Raw genomic sequence first — 23,447 nt, 5'->3', positions numbered from 1 at the left:
TGGTAACTTGTTGTCTGTTTAGACCTTGTCCCAAAACGAGGACCTAACATGGATATTGCCCTTGATGACTCAGAATCCAAGCTAATTCTGATCCTTACTAGAATTGTGTGAAGCAGCCAGGCAGGTAAGATCTTAAAGCCCACTATACAAATGAAGAACCTAAATATCAGTCAAGGTCAAAGGTAAAAATCCAAAGGCACTAAAAAGGAGGGATGGGACTTTGTTCCAGATCATTTTCATCAAACCACATTCCCTCAACTATCATATCAGCCTTTAGCAACGATCACATGTTCAGACTACACATTAGCACTGGAACCATTACAGTTCAGTTAAAGTCGTTTTAAAATAAGCAAGGTAGAAAAAGGCTGCCCAAGTTTTGTAGAAAGGAATCCAGTTAATTGTTCAACATGCCCCGTAAAGAGAAAGTTAACTTCAGAAGGTTCCCAGCATTCATTCAACTACCTGGAATGTGCCAGGAACTTTTCATGCTCTTGAGAAACAGCCATGAAAATAATAATAATCCTTGCCATCATTGGACTTATGATAAAAAAAATACAAATGAAGTTCTATTATGTCAGGTGACAATATAGAGAAATATTAGGCAGGGAAGAGGAGGGGAAGTACCAAGATCAAGCATGGCAATTCAGGTAAGGCCTTAAGGAAGTAAAAGAGCAAGCCCTCAGAAAGGTGACTATAATTTATAATCCAATCCAGGACACCTCTCCGAGTGAAAGGGGATACTACTAATAATCACACATGACAAAAATTCAAAGCAGAACTGTCCTGGGGAAACTCAGACATATGGACCTTAGCCAAAGAGTTCTCTAATATAAGAACACAGGCAAGAAGAGAGCAAGAGGGCCTCCCCGGTGGCGCAGCGGTTGAGCGCTGGGTTGCGAGGCTGCCCACAGCCTCTGCGGCGCCAGTTCGATCCCCGGCTGCTCCCTGGCCACCGGAGGAGGGTCCCACATGGCGCGCAGACCTCTCCTGCCGCCCGCTGCTCCCCTCAGCAGTGTGCTTCGGTCCTTCTGCCTGCTCTGCTCCCCGCTCTGGCTCTGGTGAATTCTCTCACCTTCCCGCGCTTCTGACTGTACCCAGTGCTTGAATAAATAAATAAACAAATAAACAAACAAACAAACAAATAAATAAATCTTTAAAAAAAAAAAAAAAAAAAGAAGAGAGCAAGAGAAGGGACCTGACATTCAGAATGTGCCCGAAACATTTGGGGAACATGACACTGAAATGAAAGGGAGAGCACAAGAGTCTAAGAGTAACAAGAAGCCACATGAACAGGTAGCTCCATCAGCTTTGGCTTGTACTCTGAGTGTGTCGGGAAGCAGAGAAGTTTCATGATCTGACTTTTATTTTTGAAGGATAACTGAATTGCTTTATTTAAAATAAATTATATGGGATAGCAAGGTGGAAAGTCAGTTAGCAGATTACTGCAACAAACCAGGTGAAAGATGATGATACCTTGGACTGGACTAGGACAGGCTGAGGTGATGAGATTCAGCTACATTCTGGCTAGCTCCTGAACACAGATCTGAAATTAGCTGGTTATTTATTGCACATGAGTTAAGTGGTTAATATACATGGTAGTAAAAATTAGGTAATTTTATCTAATATCTTTCTGTGGCTGGCTAACATAACTGGCCAGAAAGCACAAGATCAAAAATTTGAGTGTAACTTCCATGTGAGTGCAGAGCTACAGACCACCTCCTGATGACCCCTGAGCCCTTCAAAAACACAGGCTACTGGTCAGAAGGATACTGGGCAAGGGTAAGGATGACCCTATTTAACGATATTATCCTGTCTAGAAAAACAATCCAAAGAGCCCACATCTTCTCTAAGATGCCAAATATTCTAGAACATGTTATGTAATTGAACAGTTGCATACCAATTAAACAGTAATCATGTGGCCCACTCAAGTGCTTCTCACATATGGCAGCTTGATCTTGGAAGTATAAATTCATTTGTCAATAAATGTGCTAAACACTATGCAGAGAAAATGAATGAAGATACATTCTTTCAGTCTAGTAGAAAGACAGACAAGGAAATAAACAGTGGGATCATGATGTGCCAAGTAATACAACTGGGTTATGTGTATGGAACTATGTGGAAACATGCCTAACATCTGGGAAGGCATGGTCAGGAGAGAGACCCACCAGGGAAGACTTCAAAGAGCAACTTCTCTGTGCAAATGAATATGAGGACAAGGATATTCTGGAGGCACAAGCGATGACTGGAATATAAAATGTTTGCCCAATAATCAAAATAACAGGTCTCATTTCTTGTGCACTCACATATAGTGTTGATGAATCTACCGACTGAGGAAGGAAAACTTTATTAACCAGCTTTCAACAACCTCACTTTCACTACAAAATTCCTTAACCTAATTTTTAGAAATGCAAATTGGCTAACAGAAAACTAAGACACGAAGTGGCAGCCCCGTTTTGTTTTTCAGTTTTCAATTATTTTATATAATATCTATTCTTTGAGGCTTTCCAAAATCTGCCCCCACCCATTCCAATTCATGTTGCCCTACACCCGTTAAGGCATCAAGTGGTGCTCTGAGTCAAGACATCTGGCTACTGACTTGAGAGATTTGTTTAATATCTCTACATCTCTGGGCATTGAGTAGCCCATGTTTAAGATATATTTAATAACATGCCCTACTAAGATGATTAAATGAAGCAATAAACATACAAACAGTTCTAGAAGACATAAAACCTGTATTAAGGTAACTTCATACTCTTCCCCACCACACAACCTACACTAATAATCCTCATCTTCAAAGTCCACCAAACAAAATTCTACCCCCTTAAGTCTGAGGTACATGACAACTACTTTAAGGAACTACACACCCTTATCTTTTCTGCTCTCATAGCTAACTACACTGTTCTCCTCAGGGTCTCTTCTGATTATGTTTATAGAGGTGGGTTTGTCCCCCCCACACACAACTAAAAGTTCTTCTAGAGCCGAGCACTGTCCCTGGAGCTGCCCCAAACCAAGCTCATGGTCAGTTCTCAATCACGACTCACTTGACATGATAAATGTTGCTTGGCCTTCATGTTCTCAGCGAAAAACACAATGTGCAGTTCATTTATAATCCCATGCATTATATAGCACTGCTTCTAAATAGGTCACACAAAATTGTGGCTGAAACGAGCTCAAAATAGACATGGTCCTGCTTTTCCGGTTCTCTTGTCATTTCTAGATGTGAGTCTGCTCTGAGGATCCCAACTCTGTTACCTCTTGGATTGGTTACCTGCACCACTGTTGCTAAGCAGGCTGACAGAAAGATCTTCTGTTCCACTGAAGTTCAAGAAGGACATGCCGTCACCAGGTTGGCGGGAAGTGCTGTGCCTGCAGAGAACAGAGCCCAGCCACCTGGCTTAATGCAGATCATCACCTTTTCTCATGCTCACCCTGTATCCCAGGGGATTTCATTAGAAACAGAACTGAATACTCAGCCGCACAGGCTGACAACCACTGGGATCCATATCATAGGTCAGCAGGCCTCAGGGCTTGTTTTGTTTGCCAGCTCTGGCCTCCTGTGGCCTGCTCCTCCTGCCCTGGCACCCCCACTGCTTTTCCACTGCCATGTGAGATGCCTGTCCTTTCTGTCCTAACCCTTCTCCTGCCAACTTCAACAGGAGGCTATGAGGTGCTTGAATAGATAGACCAAGTTAATTCGGTAAGAGGGGCAGGTCCTGCCATATCTCTAATCTAACCTATGGGACATTGAAGTGACTTGAAGGGGCCAAAGATTGCTTGTCAAGTCTTAAACAATTGCTTCCTATACTGATTCTCTTTAAATACCTTGTAACATGTTCAGAGTTCTGATTCAAAGAGTTGTTTCTATAAAAAAAAAAAAGTTGTTTCTATAAACATAGGTCTCGAATTCCCTTACATTAACATTTATATCCAACATTGACAAAAGTCATAAACATACTACCCAGAACACACAGAATGTGTGTCTCAGCACTTGTTTTTACTCTTGACTGAGGTTTAGTAGAAATTCACGTTTAAGGTTTACAAGGTGTACTTTGAATGAAAGTGAAAACTAGAACAGGCTAGGTAACATCTCTGGCACAAATGTCATGCTTTTTGCTTTACACTCGGCCCACTGAAGGGAATGGTGCTAACTGACAAAGAAGGCCCTGATCTCATACAGTCCCTTCAAGTCTTACAAACACGGCATTCTGTCTGTACATTGTCTTGGGTGCTAGAGAATGTTCTTGAGGTACCTTCCAGAGTCCTGTGCACAACCTCACCTTCCAGCAGCTTCATGATACGCTAACTCCAGCAGCTCCGCAGAGGAGTGAGTAGGGTCCCTCTGCCCGCTGCCCTGCAGCTCCGCCATATTCTGCCGGGTCTGGTGATGGATCTGGATGGCCTCTCCGGATGGTCCTACCCAGACAAAGATCCACTGAGCATCACTCCCACCTGCCAGCTAGTGCTGTGCACTTAACTTCAATCTTCCTTCTTTCCAGCTGCTGTGATGTGAGTGTTGGGAGAGTTTGAAAGAAGAGCACACCATAGAGGAACACAGATATGGCCCTCCAGCTCCCACACAAGATATTTCCTCTCCCACTCAGGACTCATCCTCCAGGGAGGCCTCATGTTTGTCACCCTGTTCAAGCTAAAAAGATTTTAGAAGCCTCTGTCTCATGATTGTCAACTGAGATGTTGGAGAGAAATACAGAAGAGGTAAGAGGGCTAACATCAACTAAATGAGAAGGGAAATACTAAGTGGCTATTAATACATAAGATAATAATAACTGACTCTACAAGCAGAGGATGCATAAGTACAAAAAAAGACATCAAGTAGGAGATAAGTCAGAATTAGGAAGATCTAAAATACTTCCTGGAGAAAGAGAAGTTTTAGAGCTGAGTGTTAAACAAGGTTAGCAGGAAAGGAAGGAGAGGGCATCTGGGTAGAAGAAATGATGGGTGTGAAATCCCAAGTGTGGAAGTGGCAAAACATGGGCAGGAGAATACACGATTAGCTTGGGAAAGGAAAGAACTGCTGAGGATGAGCAGGGGGAAATGGAAAGTTGGGGAGACTGGCAAAGGAGGGGCTCAGCTAGCAGAGGCCAGTTGGGCAGGAGGAGAAAACAAAGGAAGTGGTGTTCACAGAACGCTTTAGTGATGAGTATGTGATAGGTGGGAGGAGGAAAAGCACTGAAAACAAGAACTGAAGGTCTTGGAAGAAACAGAAGTGGTTCTTGTAATAGAACTCAAAGGGGGAGGAAGAATGGAAAGAAAGAGACACCTGAGAGAATCAAGTCATGTGAGTGAGTGCTGCAGAGAGAAGGGGGACAAAAAGACAATTAGGAATGACCCCCAATTACAGCCCAAAAAACCAGATTCATTTCTCACCTATTTAACTTTGAACACTAAAAGAAAGTACTGAAGAAAGTAACTAGATGTTTCCAGACATTCGGCAGGATGGTTTCTATGAAAAAACCCCAGAGTTAACTGCATCTGTTCCTTCCTAGCCCAGGCAAAGTCCATTAAGCTGAAGTTTAATTTTAGCCATAGCTGCATAAAACCTTACCGTCATCTTCCTTAGGACAAAACAGATCATAAAGGATGGGTTAGAAATACAGTCAATTTGAGAAAAACAAAATTTTTTTTCAGTTGTCAGAGACTCTCAAAAGAAGACAAAGTAATACAAGTCTGTGAAACCGAGACAGTATCATTAATACTCAGAGCTAGAAGAAGGAGGAATGAACAACAATAAGGGACTTTAGCCTTAGGAAAGAAGGCAGGTGGCAAAGGGAAGTCTCTTTCAAATAGAAAAACGAAGGCTTCAGCCTGATAAGGAGAGTTAGTAGTTACAAAGTCCATTCCCAAGTTTGTCCTCAAGGATCTTCTCAAGAACCTCTGGGACAGGCAACGTGGATATGGTGATCCCCATCTTTCAGGTGGGGTTCTGGAGGTGCAGAGAAGTTGAGATACTTGGCCAAGGTCACTCAGTTGATTAGTGCTGAGGATCAGGACTATGAGCTCCCAGTCCAAGGCTCTTTCCTAGGCAATCAACTTACCTACAGGAAAAGTGTGCATCCAGCGCCTTCTGTTGGATGTGAGCTTCATGGGCATTCGTGAGGGGGCAAAAGGGTTAATCAGCGCCCGCTGGGGCGTGTATCCTCCAGGTCGAACATGTAGCATGGATTCTGCGCTGCCGACGTGGAACCTCCCTGGTGCACTGGAGTCTCGCTGTGGTGGCTCCATCATGTTCTCCAGGGCATCTGCTAGGTATCGTGGAGCCGAGGCACAGGAGGAAACATAGACAATGAAACCAGAACAAGGCAGATAGACAGGCCAACACTGATAAGCATCTTTAACCTCATACATGTTAGGGAGTGAGGGAAATGAGTAAAAATGTCAAACTATGAGAAAATGAAATACTGAATTTGTTTACTTTTTAAATACTTGGGAGAAGGGAGTTTCAGTTCCTAAATTACTGGCCAATGAAGGCACACCTAAACCCGAGGATCACACATCAACCAGAGGCCCTAGACTTTGAGCTGGGTACAATGAATTAATGACAGGACTTGAGTTGTCACCCTAGGGGATGGGGTGGGTATATTTTGTATGTGGGAGGAACAATAAAAGTAGACATTTGGTGACCAAAAGGACAGACACTGACAGAGATGTCAATGTGTTCACTAAACCCTTGTGATTTTCCTCTTAGGCACACAATGGGACTATAGTTTTCAGACCCGTTGCACTGAGGCCAGATAACTTAGTTTCAGCAAATGGAATACAGAGAAGTGACATGCTTCAAATATCTCCACACATCCTCTCCATTCTATTTTCCCCTGCTGTGACAACTTTGGAGACCAGTATTGATGAACATGGCATCCTAGGATGGAAGGATCTTGGAGCCCTGAATGACAGGGCAGATTAGGAACCCCCTCCCATTGATTCAGTGGCCTGGAACATGAATAAGCAATCAAATGTTATTGTATTTTAAAAAAAAATCTTGGGAAAAAAAAAATGAAGAAATGAGGGTATCTAGTCTTGACCGGGAAGGAGATGGCATGACATTTAGACTCAACCTGTCCAATCCAGTGTCAGACTGACTGGTCCCTATTGTGGATAAATGCAGCATCCACCACCAGCTCCCCATAGTCACTAAGCAATGACCCAGGTTAGAAAGTGGGTCCAGGGCCTCCCCGGTGGCGCAGTGGTTGAGCGCTGGGTTGCGAAGCTGCCCGCTGCCTCTGCAGCGCCGGTTTGATCCCCAGCTGCTCCCCGGCCACCGGAGGAGGGTCCCACATGGCATGCAGACCTCTTCTGCCGCCCGCTGCTCCCCTCAGCAGTGTACTTCGTCAGTCTGCCTGCTCTGCTCTCCGCTCTGGTGAATTCTCTCACCCTCCCGCACTTCTGACTGTACCCAGTGCTTGTATAAATCAATCAATCAATCAATCTTGTATAAATAAATAAATGAATCTTTAAAAAATAATAAATAAATAAAACACAAGACTCAGTTGGATCTACAAACACCATTTAAAAAAAAAAAAAAAAAGAGTGGGTCCAGCAGCAGCAGAAGCAAATTTCATGGTGTTAAAGAATCTGTCTTATCCACTCATATCAACCCAAAGCCTAGCAAAGAAGCTGTATATTATATTGATTTCATAAATTGATATACATGAGTTAATGTATATCCATAAATTGATATACATTCCATGAGTTACATTTTTCACTGCAAATTAGTGAACTGATGCTCTGGCTTACCAAATAAAAAAGAATATGGTCTAATTAGCTATGGAAATAAAAAGAAAAAACATCTCAAAATGTGAGTACATACTTTAGGGTGAGAAATGGGACTAAGGGAAAATATATGTAGGGAAAAGGGAAGTGTTTCTATGTTACATGGACTGCACATGGGGAGACTTCTTACATATAACAATTAATGAGGAAACTAAGGGCCTCCACATATTCCAGTGAAATGCTTTTTGCCTTTTCCAATAAACTACAAAATATCACCGAAAGACAATTGAAATCAATTCTACTAGTCAGTTAATTTTTATAAACACTACTTTCAAAGCTATTTGGATTAAGTACACTATTATCTCCTCAGAGAAGATCTGGCTTTTAGAATAACAAAGGTTTTTAAAAGATTAATATTAATAAAGCTTCTGTTACAGACTCTTCAAGAATATTTTCAGCAAAATAGGAGTATTACCATGCAAACTTTCCCACCTTCAGAAGGTGGGAAAAAGCTAACCTAATTTCAAATGCATTAAAACTTTTTTGAATATGTAGGTGAACATGTATAGGTTATATTCCATTCTCACATAATTAAATATCTGCTCCTTTCTCCTTCAGAATTTCCTTTTAATTCTTTGAAACAATAAAAAACCTTTTTCTCAGTAACCAAAGTTTTCCTAGGTCCTTGGTGCCTAACGGTGTCCAGTAGATAAAAGTGCCCTGGTCCATAGTCCCGAGGCCCTTGGGGCTAATGGCATCCCCATCAACATTCTGGATCATGGAAAACACTCTCTGCGCTTTGGGAATCCTTCCAGGGCAACAGGAAGGATTACATACTGTGTGCACGTAACATTCCTAAATCAGTGATCAGAAGTCAGGAGGGCTATGCTTCCATTTATGCCATGTTCTTGAAATAATAAACTCACAGAGAAGGAGATCAATCAGTGGAAGAGTGTGGTTATAAGGGGGGAGGGGCCTGTTCAGGCCCCTGCTATGATGGAACAGTTCTGTATTTTCATTGTGTTGGTGGCTACAGAAATCTACACAAGTAACAAAACTGCATGGAAATACACACCCACCCATCACCCACGCCAATGACTGTATGCAAAACTGGGGAAATCTGCAGGAGCTCTGTGGATTGTACGAATGTCAGTTCCTTAGTTTTGATATTATACTGTAGTTACGCAAGGTGTCACCACTGGGGAAAATGAGAGACATGTATTGGGGCCTGCCTGTCTGGTTTTTTTTTGGTGATTTCCCATGAATCCATTAATTACTTCAAAATAAAGACTTAGGGGGAAAAAAAACAAAAACAGGAAAGACCTGTATACTCTAGTGCAGGTACTGCTGGATGAACAGGAAAAACAGTGCTGTGCTCCTCAGTGAAAGTCAGGTAAACAGGAGAAATCTTAAAGCGGATGACAGGAAAGGATGCTTTAAGTTTAGCACAAATGGAAATAAGGAAATAAGCAAAGATCTTTGTCTCTAAGCCCCAGAAAAGCTTTTCATTAACATGTGGAACGGTATACAGTTTTAGTGACAGGGAAGAATGGATAGAGCAAAGCAATACAATACACACACGTATAGTTAAGGTCATTTAGACTCACTGCACTGATATGGAAATAATTAAGATAAGGGACATCACCCCACAACCAGCCACATACCCCCATCCCTTAGGCAGGCAGGAAGCTCTCTGACCTCGAGTGCTGGTGTAGCCCAAGGAGCTGCTGACTTCATACTGGTGTAGGTGGGGATGGGGGATCATCAGGATGTTGGCACTCCTGCCCAGTGAACTGTCATCAGAAGCCTGGCTCCTTACTTCCTCAGGCGGCAGCGCACGGCTGGCCAGGGAAGGGCTGGACGAGACATCACAGTAGCTGACACTCTTTCGGCTATGACTCTCGCGCTCTCGCACAGACCTGACATGTGAAAGACAAGTCACCAACAAGCAGAAGAAGTTGGCCCAACTAGGGTTAAAACTACAAACTGTCGCCAGCCTGAGTGAGAAACCAGTAATAAAAATCCCCAATGTCATCTGTGCATGGGAAATACTGCAGGAGGTACTTTGCCCTGAGAAGCTTGAGATGTTCTTTAAGAAAAGGCAGACGTAGGGTCTCCCTGGTGGCGCAAGGGGTTAAGACGCAACCTATGAAGCTGTCCGCAGCCACTGCAGCACAAGTTAGATCCCCATCCAGGGAGCTACCCACATGGTGTAGCAGAACTCTCCTGACTTGCCTGCTGCTCCCCTCAGCTGTGTATTTCACTCACTCTGCCTGTTCTGTTCCCTGCACTGTCTCTGGTGAATCTTATCACCCCCCCACACCTCTGGCCTGTACCCCAGTTCTTTTTTTTAAAGATTTATTTATTTATTTATATAAGAATCAGGGTACAGGCCAGATGCACGGGAGGGTGAGAGGATTCACCAAGGACAAAGCGGGGAACAGAAAAGGCAGACTGACGAAATACATTCCTGAGGGGAGCAGCGGGCGAGACAGGAGAGGTCTGCTCACTATGTGGGACTCTTGCTGGCAAGCCGGGATCGAACTGGCACTGCAGAGGCTGTGGACAGCTTCACAGCGCGGCGCTCAACTGCCTGCACCACCAGGGAGGCCCTGTACCCCAGTTCTTTTATGCGTATACAAATAAATCTTTAAAAAAAAAAAAGAAAAGAAAAGGGGGACGTGACTGATGTTCTCAAATGGCCAATATCCTAGGATGATGGCTATAAAGAAATGCAAGTTTTGGTGTAATCCCACCTATTCATCTCCTATCACTGAAAATGGGGTAACCAGACATGATACAAAGTGATGCAAAAGAAAATATAGAGCTCCACCAAAGAAATCTCACATTAAAGAAAAAATGTGTGTGTGTGTGTATGTGTGCAGAAGAGAGAGAGAGAAAAAAAAACCCTAAATCTAATCAAGCCTCTAGAGATAACTGCTAGTATATAGGAAATTCAGAGAAGACAATTCTTCTTTGCCAAAGACATATACTGAAATATTTACAAGCTAAAAAAAAAAAAGATGCCTGCAATTTATCTCAAAATACTGAAGCAAAACTTAAAATGTGGTAAAAGTGATGAAACAAGGCAAACACACACTAAGGGTTCATCACAGCAGTCTCTCTATTTGAGCATGCCTGAACATTTCCTTTTTAAAAAGTTTGTTTTGTTTTTTTAAGGTATACCTTTATTTTAAAACAAAAAACTCCCAAAGTGGGAACCTCTGGAAGTGGTAGGAAGAAGGATCAGAAGGAGAGAAGCCCAATGGGGAGGCGAAAATCTAGACTGAACGTCAGCCACCACTGACAGGGCTGCCTCTCACATCAGAGCTGTTCTCTTGCCACCTGGAAGGAGGCCCTGTTGAAGTAAGAACTTAGAGTTAGGCTCCTGGGGCTGACTACACAGATCATTATCTCAATATGTTGCTCAGCCCACTGTGGGGGATAGAGCACTGATTAACTTGATCTGTGCCCTCATGGAACACACAACCTAGGTCTCTAAAAACAATAGGTTCTGCCTTCTTTGATTATAAGAAAGAAAAGCAAAGACTTTGAACTATGAAAGCATTTTAAAATACTTAGAAGAAGGGCCTCGCTGGTGGCGCAAGGGGTTAAGATGCAGCCTATGAGGCTAGCCTCAGCCTCTGCAGAGCACAGACCTCTCCTGATTCGCCTGCTGCTCCCCTCAGCAGTGTATTTCAGTCGATCTGCCTGTTCTGTTCCCCACTCTGTCTCTAGTGAATCATCTCACCCCCCACACCTGGCCTTTACCCTAGCTCATGTATGCATAAATAAATAAATCTTTTTAAAAAAGATGTTAAATACTCAGAAGAAGAGCACTATGTGTAGGGGAGCTGTTGTTAAAGTACTTATTCTGAACTCTAAACATTTTAGGAGAGCTCTTAAGATGAAATGAGGGGAAATGACAGGAGATAACAACAGGGCCAACACAAGCTCCCTTGCCACATTGTGAAGAGATGGAATGTTCTTCCAATTGCTTGTGCTTAAATAATCTTGCATATTTACGGAATGTGGAAAACAGACTAATAGTATTAGTCAATGAGGGGAAAAGAGCAAGCTGGAACTTTGTTTCACACATTCATAACAGAATTCTACAGAATGAACTAAGCATAGCAACCATAAAGCATAAAAATCAAAACTATAAAGCACTAGAAGAAAATATAAAATATTTATCTCTAAGCTTGAGGTCAGACATAAGAACTAGAAATGAATATATTGGTAACCCTGACTAAATTATAATTAAAAACTAGTATATGACCAAACACCATGGAGCAAACTTTAAAAGTAGTAATTGAATAAATTTCTTAACATCTGTGCTCTACACATATTAACTCCAGTCCAGTGAGAAGATTCTGGAATCTGTGAATTGCTTCATTTGGCAAGGAAAAGCAGAAGAATGCTCTCCTTAGTTGGAAACAATACTTCATAGCAAATACAGCTAACAAAATGGATGGGTTAGACAACCAGAGAACCTGAAAACAGAATCCCTAATAATCTACATGGCATAGCTTCCATTTGGTTGATTTAATGTAAAACAATTTCAAGGTTGCTCTCATGAAGGTCCCTAAGCAAATTTTATATCCACCCCAAGTGAATGTGGCAGAAAACCTGCAGGTGGCGAGGCGCTGAGCCCGGGAAGGTCCAGGAAGCCTGAACACTTGGGCATCATAGGCATCATAATCGACTTGGATGGGAAGGGCGTTCTCAGATTCTTTTGGAGTCCCAAGAGCTGAAATGCACAAATAATATTAACTGTTATCAAAATACACTTCCAATGGATGCCTTCAGAGCATCCTTATCAAAACCTGTAAGGCACAAGTGATCACTGTCCCCTGAAAAAAAAATGGGATAACAGCCCATTCATTAGGTTGTCTATTAAATGACTTACATGTCAAAGCATTAATAGAAAAAGGATAGCACTAAAAAAATGCCAGGTGATAGTAGTATTTTATTTTTCAGTGATCCCACTTTTTAAAATGTCATTTTAATATGCATGTTTAATACTCTGAAACTTTCTACCTACTCCCTATAATTGCCTATGGAAACATAGAAAACACCATGAAGTTTCTGTCATCATCCATTTTGTAGCTAATAGGACAAAAATATACCAGGGAGTTAAGAAATCATCCAGAGGTCACACAAAAGGAACTTATGTCTCCCAATCTGGCTGTGAACATTTCATGAACCTCACATAACCTTGTTGCTAAAGGTGAGCCAATTCGTTCAAAAAGTAATGAAAAGAGATTTCAAAATACTCACAGGTATCACGGCCATTTTTTGCTTTCTCAGAGGCAGGCTGTAAAATTAAATAGATAATTAATCACTCCTTCCTTGGCTAGGACAGAATGTATTACAAGACACAGTATGTAGCTGTTGCTCCAAGGCAGAGACTGTGTCACAACCCTCACACGCTGATGGATGGGCAGGAACTACCACTTGGCATCTACCTAGCATGGGGTCAGGCCCTTTATTTTCCACTAGGTCCTTTACTTTCCACCTTATATTCTGTGCACTCTCACAGCTTTATCTAATGGGGGCTTAAATCCTACTTTACAGAGGAGGGTATTCAGTTCTAGCGAGAATAAGGGACATGCTCAAAGTCCCATAATTAGAGGTGGCAGAGCCAAAAGCCAAGTCAACTCTTCACACTTTTGCTCAACCCAGTGGTCTGTCTGTTCTGCCAAGGCTAGATTCCGAGGCCCCAAACCCTGGCTGTCTCCACCTTTTTACCACAATGCTCCTGCCAGAGCAGAGCCCTCCACAGGAGGTCCAATTTGCTGAAATGGAGAGAAAACTCAAAGAGCTAATTTTTTAAAAACATAATTCTTTTTTAGGCCCCTTTAAGCTTCCATAAAATACTTATTATTTCTTTCTTTAAAATGATCATAATGCAGAGAAATTCCTCCATGTCCCACTTTGCCAAGAATGGCCATGGAGAAGGCATAAAGTTCAGAAGTCAGAGGCCCTTTGTGGGCAGAATACCGTCTCCCAGCACTTCACTACCTGAATAACCATTTCAGGAGTCTTCACAGTCCTTCAAATTACCTCCCTATTAAAAGACAGACAATAACCTATCCCCTCCAAAAAGGGGAAGAAGTAGCCCTGATACTACCAATGTAACACAACCCCAATGGGGCAAATTTTACAGAGTTCAGCTCAGCTAGAAATGGGCAGATAGGTGAGAGCAAGCTGGTGTGAGGCCAACATACCTGACAGCCTGTTTTTCTCCTCATTGTACATCAAAAATACCTTTTCAGGTTCTCAAAAACTGGCATTTTTGTTGGCTGCAAGTATATTTCATTGAGAAGACCTTTCCTAGTTTACTTAGCCATTTTTCTATTATTTTCAAGGTCTCACTGTTATAAATAAAACCAGAACAAGACCTATTCTCAAACAATATTCTCACTGATTTTCTTAGATCACATTGTCAAAATTAAATTATCTGGTCAAATGGCACAAAAGATTGTATTACTCTGGATACTTAGTAGCTGAAATGCTTTCCATAAGTACTTTGCACCAGGGCTTCCCTGGTGGCGCAAGGGGTTAAGATGCAAACTATGAAGCCTCTGCAGGCTGCAGCATGTGTTAAATCTCCGGCTGGGGAGCTTCCCACAGGCGCAGCAGACCTCTCCTGACTCACCCACAGTTCCCCTCAGCAGTGTATTTCAGTCAATCTGCCTGTTCTGTTTCCCACTCTATCCCTGGTGAATCCTCTCACCACCCCACACCTCTGGCCTGTACCCCAGTTCTGGTATGCATAAATAAATAAATCTTTAAAAAAAAAGTATTTTATACCAACCAGGTACACAAGTACCAATTTCACCATACTTTTAGCATTACTGGTAAGCTTTAAACCTATTCAGTAAGCCAGAAAAGAATCCCCATCCCTTGTCTGAATTTGCATTTCTTTACATACTGCTAAGAAGTGATTTTTTTAATCCTATTTCCTCTTTGTTGCAATGTGGGTCCATGTCTTTGTCCCTACTGGTATCTAAATGGAGTCTCATATCTGAATAAACCAGTTACACCATAACAGAAATAACTCTGTCATATTTCTTGCACTCTGGGTTTGCCTTGCTAGTAATTTATTTAATGCACAAAATTGGAAAGTTAAGACATTTATTTTTTGTTGTTTTTTAAGTAAATTATTTTATTGCAGTAATGGTTTACAACACTGTGTAATGATTTAGGGACAGAAGCTCTCACTCCTCAAGTGTATGTTACCACACCTACCACTGAAGCCTGACTAACCCTCCACCAGTCTACTGGACCTCCTCAATCCCTTGCTCTTCATCCCCTCTTTCTCTGCTAGCCTCAGTTCTAGTCAGACTTCGAGGGTTTATTTTGGCTTGATTTTGTCTAAGACATAGTTCTTAAATGTTAATCATGATCACTGGAGAAATGGGGGGTATGTCAAGACCAAAATAACTACATTGGGTGAGGCAGTCCCTGCTGGTGGGTGAAACCTACCTTCTTTCCTGCCAGTTTTATTCGTGGGGTGAAACTGTTACAAAAGAGCTGGCTTTTGGATGTGTAGAAACTGCAAGAGAAATAGACAGGGTTACTAATCTAAACCTCAAGACACAGCTGAGATCCTAGGCATGGATCAACCCTCTTGTGAAGTCTTTTTATCTCAGTCATCACTGATCTCCCCACTCCTAATTTCTTTGGCAATTACTACTACAAAACCTTAGCTATGTTTTTAATTGTTGTTCTATTCTCTTTCCCCCATAAATCATTCAGCATGTGCAGTGCTGATTTCTTGTGGGAGCAATTAAATCTATTTATACCATGATATTTCTTCACCTTGATGTGGTGGTGGGTCAAAGAAGAGTCCTTATCGCTCCCTGCTTGACAACTACACAGTAAGCAAGAATAACCCAGGTAAGAAAATAAAAGGTGTCACTCAAGAAAAGTTGGCAGAAAACATTAAATCTCTGGGGCCTCCCCTGGTGGTGCAGCGGTTGAGTGCTGGGCTGCGAAGCTACCTACAGCCTCTGCAGCACTGGTTCGATCCTGGGCCACTGGCGAGGGTCCCACATGGCACAACAGACCTCTTCTGTCTCACCCGCTGCTCCCCTCAGCAGTGTATTTTGTCAGTCTGCCTGGTCTGTTCCCCGCTCTGGTTCTGGTGAATTCTCTCACCCTCCTGCACTTCTGACTATACCCAGGGCTGTATAAATAAATAAATAAATCTTTAAAAAAAAAAAGAAAACATTAAATCTCTGAAAATCATATCCTAAACAAGAAAACTGGAGACTCCAGTTTCAATATTGGCATGTTTAGCAAATGAGTGAGGAACAGCAGTGCCACCTTCCCTATTGCTTAAGCTTCTCTTTTACTTATAATTAACTTGTGGTAAAGAGATTTTGAACTGACCATTCAATCCCCTCCTCCCATCATAACTCTACTCATAAGTCGGAAACAGGGTGGGGTGTAGTATCAACAGATACCAGTGGACTGTGGAGTGATCTGGGCAGCACATTAAGAACATTACAGCATGAAATGAAGGAAAAAAAAAACAAACTCATGCCAATAGCAGCAACATGGATGGAGCTGGAAGGGATTATGCTCAGTGAAATAAGACAAGAAGGAAAAAGAAAAATACCAATGGCTTCGCTAATAGGAAGAATACAGGGAAATAGCAATGGGAAAAAAAGACAAAACTAGCAGGCAAACTGCAGAACTGAGACATACTATAGGGAATGGGGAAGGAGAGAGGTCAAAAAAGGGGAGGAAAGGGCCTCCCTGGTTGCAGCGTTTAAAGACAGCGCTATCAAGCTGTTGACAGCCACTGCAGCATGAGTTCGATTCCCAGCCAGGGAGCTACCCACATGGCACAGCAGCCCTCTCCTGACTCACCCACTGCTCCCCTCAGCAGTGTATTTCAGTAGATCTGCCTGTTCTGTTCCCCACTCTGTCTCTGGTGAATTCTCACCCCCCACACCTCTGGCCTGTACCCTAGCTCTTGTATGCATAAATAAATAAATCTTAAAAAAAAAAAAAAGACAAAGCCTCCCCGGTGGCGCAGCAGTTGAGCGCTGGGTTGCAAAGCTGCCCGTGGCCTCTGCAACGCTGGTTCGATCCCAGGCTGCTCTCCGGCCACTGGAGGAGGGTCCCACATGGCACGCAGACCTCTCCTGCAGCCCACTGCTCCCCTCAACAGTGTACTTTGGTCCTTCTGCCTGCTCTGCTCCCCGCTCTGGCTCTGGTGAATTCTCTCACCCTCCTGCACTTCTGACTGTACCCAGTGCTTGTATAAATAAATAAAGATAAATCTTTAAAAAAATAAAATTAAATTTAAAAAGACTGTTTAAATAAATAAATAAATAAAATTTAAAAAAAAAAAAAAAAAGACAGACAATGCAGAGAAGGGTAGAAATGCTCTGGAAGCACTGGAGAGAAAATAGCTATCGGCTATTGGGGCAGCAGAGGAAGCGCTCACAGAAGACAGATGATGGGGCTGAGTCTTTTTTTTTTTTTAACATTTTTTTTTTAACGATTTATTTATTTATTTATACAAGCACTGGGTATGGTCAGAAGCGCGGGAGGGTAAGAGAATTCACCAGAGCCAGAGCAGGGAGCAGAGAGGCAGACTGACAAAATACACTGCTGAGGGGAGCAGCGGGCGTGGCAGGAGAGGTCTGTTGCGCCACGTGGGACCCTCGCTGGTGGCCAGGGATGGAACCGGCGCTGCAGAGGCTGAAGGCAGCTTCGCAGCCCAGTGCCCAACCGCTGCACCACCAGGAGAGGCCCGGGGCTGAGTCTTTAACAGGGACTTGAAAGGGAGAGGACAGGTGGAAAGACCTTCAAATTAGGGTTCACAGGGTTCAGAAGTGAAACTGAGATACAGGTGTCTGCCATGCAAAATGAAAGAGGTGGGAGAGGACGCCTCACTTGTCAGTTGTTTTAGTCTTGATCAAATAGACATGAAGAATCAGAGGAAAAGAGCAATGACATCAGGGGAAAAAATAATAACAATACAAAATAATAACAATACAATAAATAATAACAATACAAAACACAACACAAAAAAACAAAAACAGACAATCATAAACCAGAGACATCCTGCAGGGAGGAGGAGGGAGAGGGATCAGAGGGAGGGAGGGAGGAGCTCAGGGGACTGAGGTGGTGGTGCACGGGTGCATTGGTGAAGGAAATTCTATGGGGACTACACCTGCAGGGTTGGAGAAAGCAAACATTGTTTAAAAATGAACAATGATGTAAAAAATATATAAATAAAAGAAAATTTATAAAAAAATATATTGTTCTAAAGAAGCAATTCTCAATGGGAGTGGGGAGGAAGGACAAGGAGTTGCTGCTTAGGGGACACATGGCAATGTCTGCAGACATTTTTGTCAAATTGTCACATCCAACTAAAGGATCTGAGTTGTTGGCATCTAGTGGCTAGAGGCCAGGCATGCTGCTCCACCACACCCTACAGGGCATGAGATAGGTTGGTCTGCTATGGTCCATGGGAGCTGGAATAGCTGGAGTTGGGAATAATAGTGGAAATAACTCCTCCAAAGATGTTTGTTTTTTGTTTTTTTTTAAACTAGAGTGTTCTTACATTACTGCTACTTCTGTGCAGGTAGTAAAACTTGCAGCAAATGTTAGAACTTTGGTTTCCCCATTTGCTTGACAGAAGATTTTATGGCAAGGAAGAGAAAATGGCAAGGAAGTTTTTCATCTGCTATGAATCAAGATCATACCCACCTGTGGTTTATCCAGTGAGGAATATTATAGTCATCACCCAGACGAGAATCACGAGGGGCACTGCGATTATGCAGCTGGAGAGAAAAGAGTCAGTGCAGTGATCAGCCAGAAAATAAGCAGGATGTGGAACTGCTCCAACTTCTCTGTTTTTTAGGTATCCTCAAGATCACCTGGCACCAGAAGCTAGTCTTTAGTAAACAAATCCCAAATCGAATTACCTTGAATAAGGGGACAGCATGTAACGGTTGTTCCCCCATGCACACCAAGTCTACACCAATTCCTAAAAAAGAAAACACAAAGAAAGGTCGGAGGCGGAGGGGAGAGGCAGAGATAAATGTTCTCGTCTATTAGCAATGTTGTTTAACTGGGTTAGATTATGAGGCAAAGCCTACTTGCCATCCTATGACTTAAAACCTCCTCAGTGCTGCCTACACAACAAAGAAGTAAATAGATGTCTTTTCTTTTTCCTCTTCACCAAGTCCCATCACACCTGCCACTCTTCAATGCTTGACAATTAGCCTGTGACTACCATTCAGATCATGATTTGTCGAAAAGACAACCAGGCCTCTTACAAAGTTTCAAGGCCCGAAAGAAAAAGGAATTGAACGGCATTGAATGACAAATTGAATGACCACTGAATGACAGATTGATGGCCTCTAGGTAGTTTCCCTGTGCTGAGGTAGAATTTTCTCCTTGTAATCTCAGTGAAAAGTAAAACAACTCCCATCACCACACAAAGATGCTCTTTCCCAACTCTGTATTGTTGTTAAAACACAAATCAAATTGGGGAAGGCAGAGGAGAGTGGGGTGTGAGTTGGGGAAACATGGTACATCAAGGGGGTGCCGGGCAGAGCACTACGGTAGATGACCTGAAGGAAATTTCCAAGGTGGGCTGATGGCACACTGGTTCCTTGAAACAACCCACAGCCCCCACCAAAGGGGTTCTCTAGTAGCAAACATATTTGGAAAATCAAGATTGTCAGTCATGCCCTTTAAAGATAAAAACGATCCTGGGCCTCCCTGGTGACGCAAGGTGTTGAGACACAACCTATGAAGCTGACCGCAGCCGCTGCAGCACAAGTTCGATCCCCGGCCAGGAAGCAACCCACATGGTGCAGGAGACCTGCACCATGACTTGCCTGCTGCTCCCCTCAGCAGTGTATCTCAGTCATTCTGCCTGTTCTGTTCCCCGCTCTGTCTCTGGTGAATCCACTCACCCTCCGCACCTCTGGCCTGTACCCCCGTTCTTGTATGCATAAATAAATAAATCTTTAAAAAAATAAAATAAAATAAACATGACCCACTAAAATTAAAAACTGCAATCAGTCTATGGCCTTCATCCTACGAAGCCTCTCGTCAGCCCAGCCCATGTGCCCCCTCGTCTCTTCATGAAGCCCCATCCCCTTTCTTTGTTTAGGATATACCCTATTTGCTTTAGAATCCACAAACACATGGATTCCCCATCTTCTGAATATAATTATATTTATTCTTTTCTCCTAAACAAACAAACAAAAAAGCTGCAATTAGTGAATCCGCCTAACTGCATTATCCAGCTTTTCCCAAATCAATTTGACCATGGTGCTGTTGGTGTCACCTAACATTATTCACATGCCCAGATTTCTAGGGCAGAGCACCTTTGTGGCTCCTCGCACCCTCAAAGGCAGGGCAAGCTCAGCATTACAGGAGTCAGTCAGGCCATACACATGTAGCAGGACTCAGGGAGCATTACCATTGTCTATCATCCGCTGCTTGGTCAAGATCATGAGCAGGCGGTCCACTTCGAACACACCCACTCCAGGCGTGATCACCACTGACATCTGTCCAGTTCGATCAAAGTTGCGGTTGATGTAATGCTTGTCGAACACTTGAAACAAAACCAAACAAGACGTCACAGCTTTTTAGAAACCACCACTGGCAAGCATCTCTGTGCTCTTGGAGCATTTTGTCCATTTTCCTATTATAGTAATGGACACATTCTGACCTGAATCCTAGTTAATGGTGCACGTCTGTCTTTCCTCTTCTACATTAAGAACTTCCTGAACACTGGACTGTGTCACTGTTGCCTTTGTTAATCTTCCTCATTGAGATCTAATATCTGCCTCCTGCAGCTTTATGTGCTCAAATTTCTGCGGTACGCAAACGAAGTATCTCAACTAATACATAAATCCAGGGACAAACATTTGGAAGAAATGGCACCAGGCTGTTAACAATGGTACCTCTCAGAAAAGGACTGACAGTGACAGGAGTGGGGGGATTTTCATTTTTACTTGCTAAACCTCTCTGTTACTTGAATTCTAATATGGATTCCTTTTATAATAAAAATATATATCTAGAAACAATTGAGGGATGGAGTGGAAAATAATAAATACAGTTTTTAGTAAAAACAAAGAGCCCAAGGAAGAGTCCCTCAGCCTCAGCTCTTTATTCTGAGGTTACTGTAATAAGCAGATCAGAATAGCAAGTTAATTTCCCAACAGGAGAACTAAGATCTAAATGTTAGCCATTACAACCATCTAATCAGAAGTTATTGCTTTTAATTAATTTAGGGGGCAGGTGGGGGGAGGTGTCATTAGCTAGTTCTGGGTCTTTGGGCATTAGTAAAGAGAAGTTCATAAGCCATGTGGTTAAGTAAGACACCTGGCTACTGTCCTTACTCACCATTGAATGACAGATTGATGGCCTCTAGGTAGTTTCCCTGTGCTGAGGTAGAATTTTCTCCTTGAGGAAAGCCCTCTGAAGCAAAGAAACAGAGAAGGAAAAATGCCTCATAAAAGATGAAGTCTTAAAAAGTAGAAGGTGTCTGATTCTATGTAGCCCCCTGTGCTCTATGAAGAACACTATTGGGTTTACTGATAAGTAATGGACTATTGGACCCACTTGTAAATAGAAACCTCACCAAAAACAGAAGCTATGCACATCACTAAAAGGGAAACAAGCATGAACTTCTTCATCCCAGCTCCAGCCTCCACCCTTTCCCAGCTGCACCTTCTATCACATGAATGCAGTACCTGCCTGTTCCAGTCGCACCAACACTGGATACTGGATGAAGAGTTTTTTAATGGTCACAAGGAGTGAAGTCCACTCTTCTCTCCTCTCATTCTGTACCACCACCCTGAAAGGAGTAGTAGCATAACATAGATATTGAACAACTATTAGATACAGGACATCAGGTCCTTTACAGGGTTTGAAGGAAAGGAGAAGATGGGATCCCCAGAGTTAAGGAATTTGTCATATAGTAAATAATAAAGTCAATGCATTTTGGGGATTCCCCCGTGGTGCAGCGGTTGAGCACTGGGTTGTGAAGCTGCCTGCAGCCTCTGCAGCACCAGATCGATCCCTGGCTGCTCCCCGGCCACCGGAAGAGGGTCCCACATGGCGCGCAGACCTCTCCTGCCGCCCGCTGCTCCCCTCAGCAGTGTACTTCGGTCCTTCTGCCTGTTCTGCTCCCCGCTCTGGCTCTGGTGAGTTCTCTCACCCTCCCGTGCTTCTGACTGTACCCAGTGCTTGTATAAATAAATAAATAAAATCTTTTAAAAAATAAAATTAAATTAAAAAAAATTGAAATTTATTAAAAAAATAAAAATAAAGTCAATGCATTTTAACAAACATTAACAAAGAAATGTAATAAAAAAATGAAATCACAAAGTCACAGGATTGAAATTGAATTGTCTTGAGATTGTATTAATGATCAATGTTGAGCACGCACAGGGACCTTCTCACACACTGAATTACAACTAGGTGTTGTATATAAAATGTCTTAAAAGACAATATGCATGGGCCTCCCTGGTGGCGCAAGGGTTAAAGTCTCAGCACTATCAAGCTACTGCCAAGCACCACCACTTGAGGTCACCCCTTGAGTTCGATCCCCAGACAGGGAGCTAACCCACATGGTGCAGCAGACCTCTCTATCTTGTCCACTGCTCCCCTCAGCAGTGTGTTTCAGCAGATCTGCCTGTTCTGCCTCACTCTGTCTCTGGTGAATTTTCTCACCACCCCACACCTCTGGCCTGTACCCCAGTTCTTGTATGCATAAATAAATAAATCTTAAAAAAAAAAGAAAAAGAAAAATATACATTTCTACTAATCAAGTAATTCCAAAGCTAAGGCCCCCAAATAGCTAACACATTCATAAAGGAAAAGAACACAGTTGGTTCACAATATTATTCTCTCTACTTAAGTATATTTCATCTTATTAAAAAACAAAACAGGGCCTCCCCGGGGGCACAGCAGTTGAGCACTGGGCTGCAAAGCTGCCCGCAGCCTCTGCAGCGCCGGTTTGATCCCCGGCCACCGCCAAGTGACAGACCTCTGCCACGCCCAATGCTCCCCTCAGCAGTGTATTTCGTCAGTCTGCCTGTTCTATTCCCCGCTCTGGCTCTGGTGAATTCTCTTACCCTCCCATGCTTCTGACTGTACCCAGTGCTTGTATAAACAAATAAATAAATCTTTTTTAAAAATAAATAAATAAAGGTTCAGTGTAAATCTAACCAAGTCTCTGGAGCCTTGGCACCACTGGTATTTTGAGCCAAATGATTCTCCTGGAGGTAAGGGGTGCCACTTTTCCTGGGTGCTATATGCTGATTAGCAGCATATTGGATTTCTATCCACTAGACAGCAGCTGCACAACCTCCCTTTCCCATCCACCCACCTTCGCCATTTTAACAATTAAAAAAAAAAAGTGTCTCTAGATACCCACTAGCTTTCCTGGGATGCAGTGAAACTGCCCCAGATATAAGCTCTGCTTTACAGAAAATAAATAAAAACCACCACAAGATGCAATCAGACAAATCCAGAAGCGGTCTTCTACTGCCTTCCTACTTAAAATGTGAAGCAAAGATCAGTACAATGAGTAAACATAGGCATGAGTTAAACAAGCAGAATCTCAGGCCTATCCCCGAGTGTTGAACTGATTAGAATCAGTACTTTAGCATGATCCCCAGAGGGTGGTTCATATGCACACTCAAGTTTCAGAACTGTTCTAAAAG

The 23,447-nt window shown here is 42.8% G+C and overlaps 1 protein-coding gene across 11 annotated transcripts in view; it reads right to left on the bottom strand.

The window, feature by feature from the left end:
- The window catches only part of DEPDC5 (DEP domain containing 5, GATOR1 subcomplex subunit), a 110,145-nt gene that overhangs the window by 56,970 nt on the left and 29,728 nt on the right, over positions 1-23,447 (bottom strand). For 7 of the 11 annotated variants that reach the window (XR_005125153.1, XM_037510960.2, XM_037510958.2 and 4 more), the window contains exons 13-24: positions 21,471-21,574; positions 21,121-21,195; positions 20,192-20,326; positions 18,681-18,742; positions 18,463-18,536; positions 15,217-15,286; positions 13,006-13,042; positions 12,355-12,475; positions 9,424-9,644; positions 6,054-6,260; positions 4,278-4,413; positions 3,269-3,366 (exon numbers count right to left, since the gene is read on the bottom strand). Coding sequence is in view for 10 of the 11 variants with exons in the window: in XM_037510960.2 (XP_037366857.1) it covers positions 3,269-3,366; positions 4,278-4,413; positions 6,054-6,260; positions 9,424-9,644; positions 12,355-12,475; positions 13,006-13,042; positions 15,217-15,286; positions 18,463-18,536; positions 18,681-18,742; positions 20,192-20,326; positions 21,121-21,195; positions 21,471-21,574 (1,340 nt within the window). In the remaining variant the exon portion in view is untranslated. The remainder of the gene's footprint in view (positions 1-3,268; positions 3,367-4,277; positions 4,414-6,053; positions 6,261-9,423; positions 9,645-12,354; positions 12,476-13,005; positions 13,043-15,216; positions 15,287-18,462; positions 18,537-18,680; positions 18,743-20,191; positions 20,327-21,120; positions 21,196-21,470; positions 21,575-23,447) is intronic. The other 4 variants (XM_037510961.2, XM_037510965.2, XM_037510963.2 and 1 more) reach the window with 1 other exon arrangement.

The sequence above is a fragment of the Talpa occidentalis genome, unplaced genomic scaffold (assembly GCF_014898055.3).
Source record: "Talpa occidentalis isolate TD23 unplaced genomic scaffold, MPIMG_talOcc4v2.1 talOcc4.14, whole genome shotgun sequence".
Classification (NCBI taxonomy): domain Eukaryota; kingdom Metazoa; phylum Chordata; class Mammalia; order Eulipotyphla; family Talpidae; genus Talpa; species Talpa occidentalis.
This window is presented reverse-complemented; position numbering and strand designations above follow the sequence as displayed.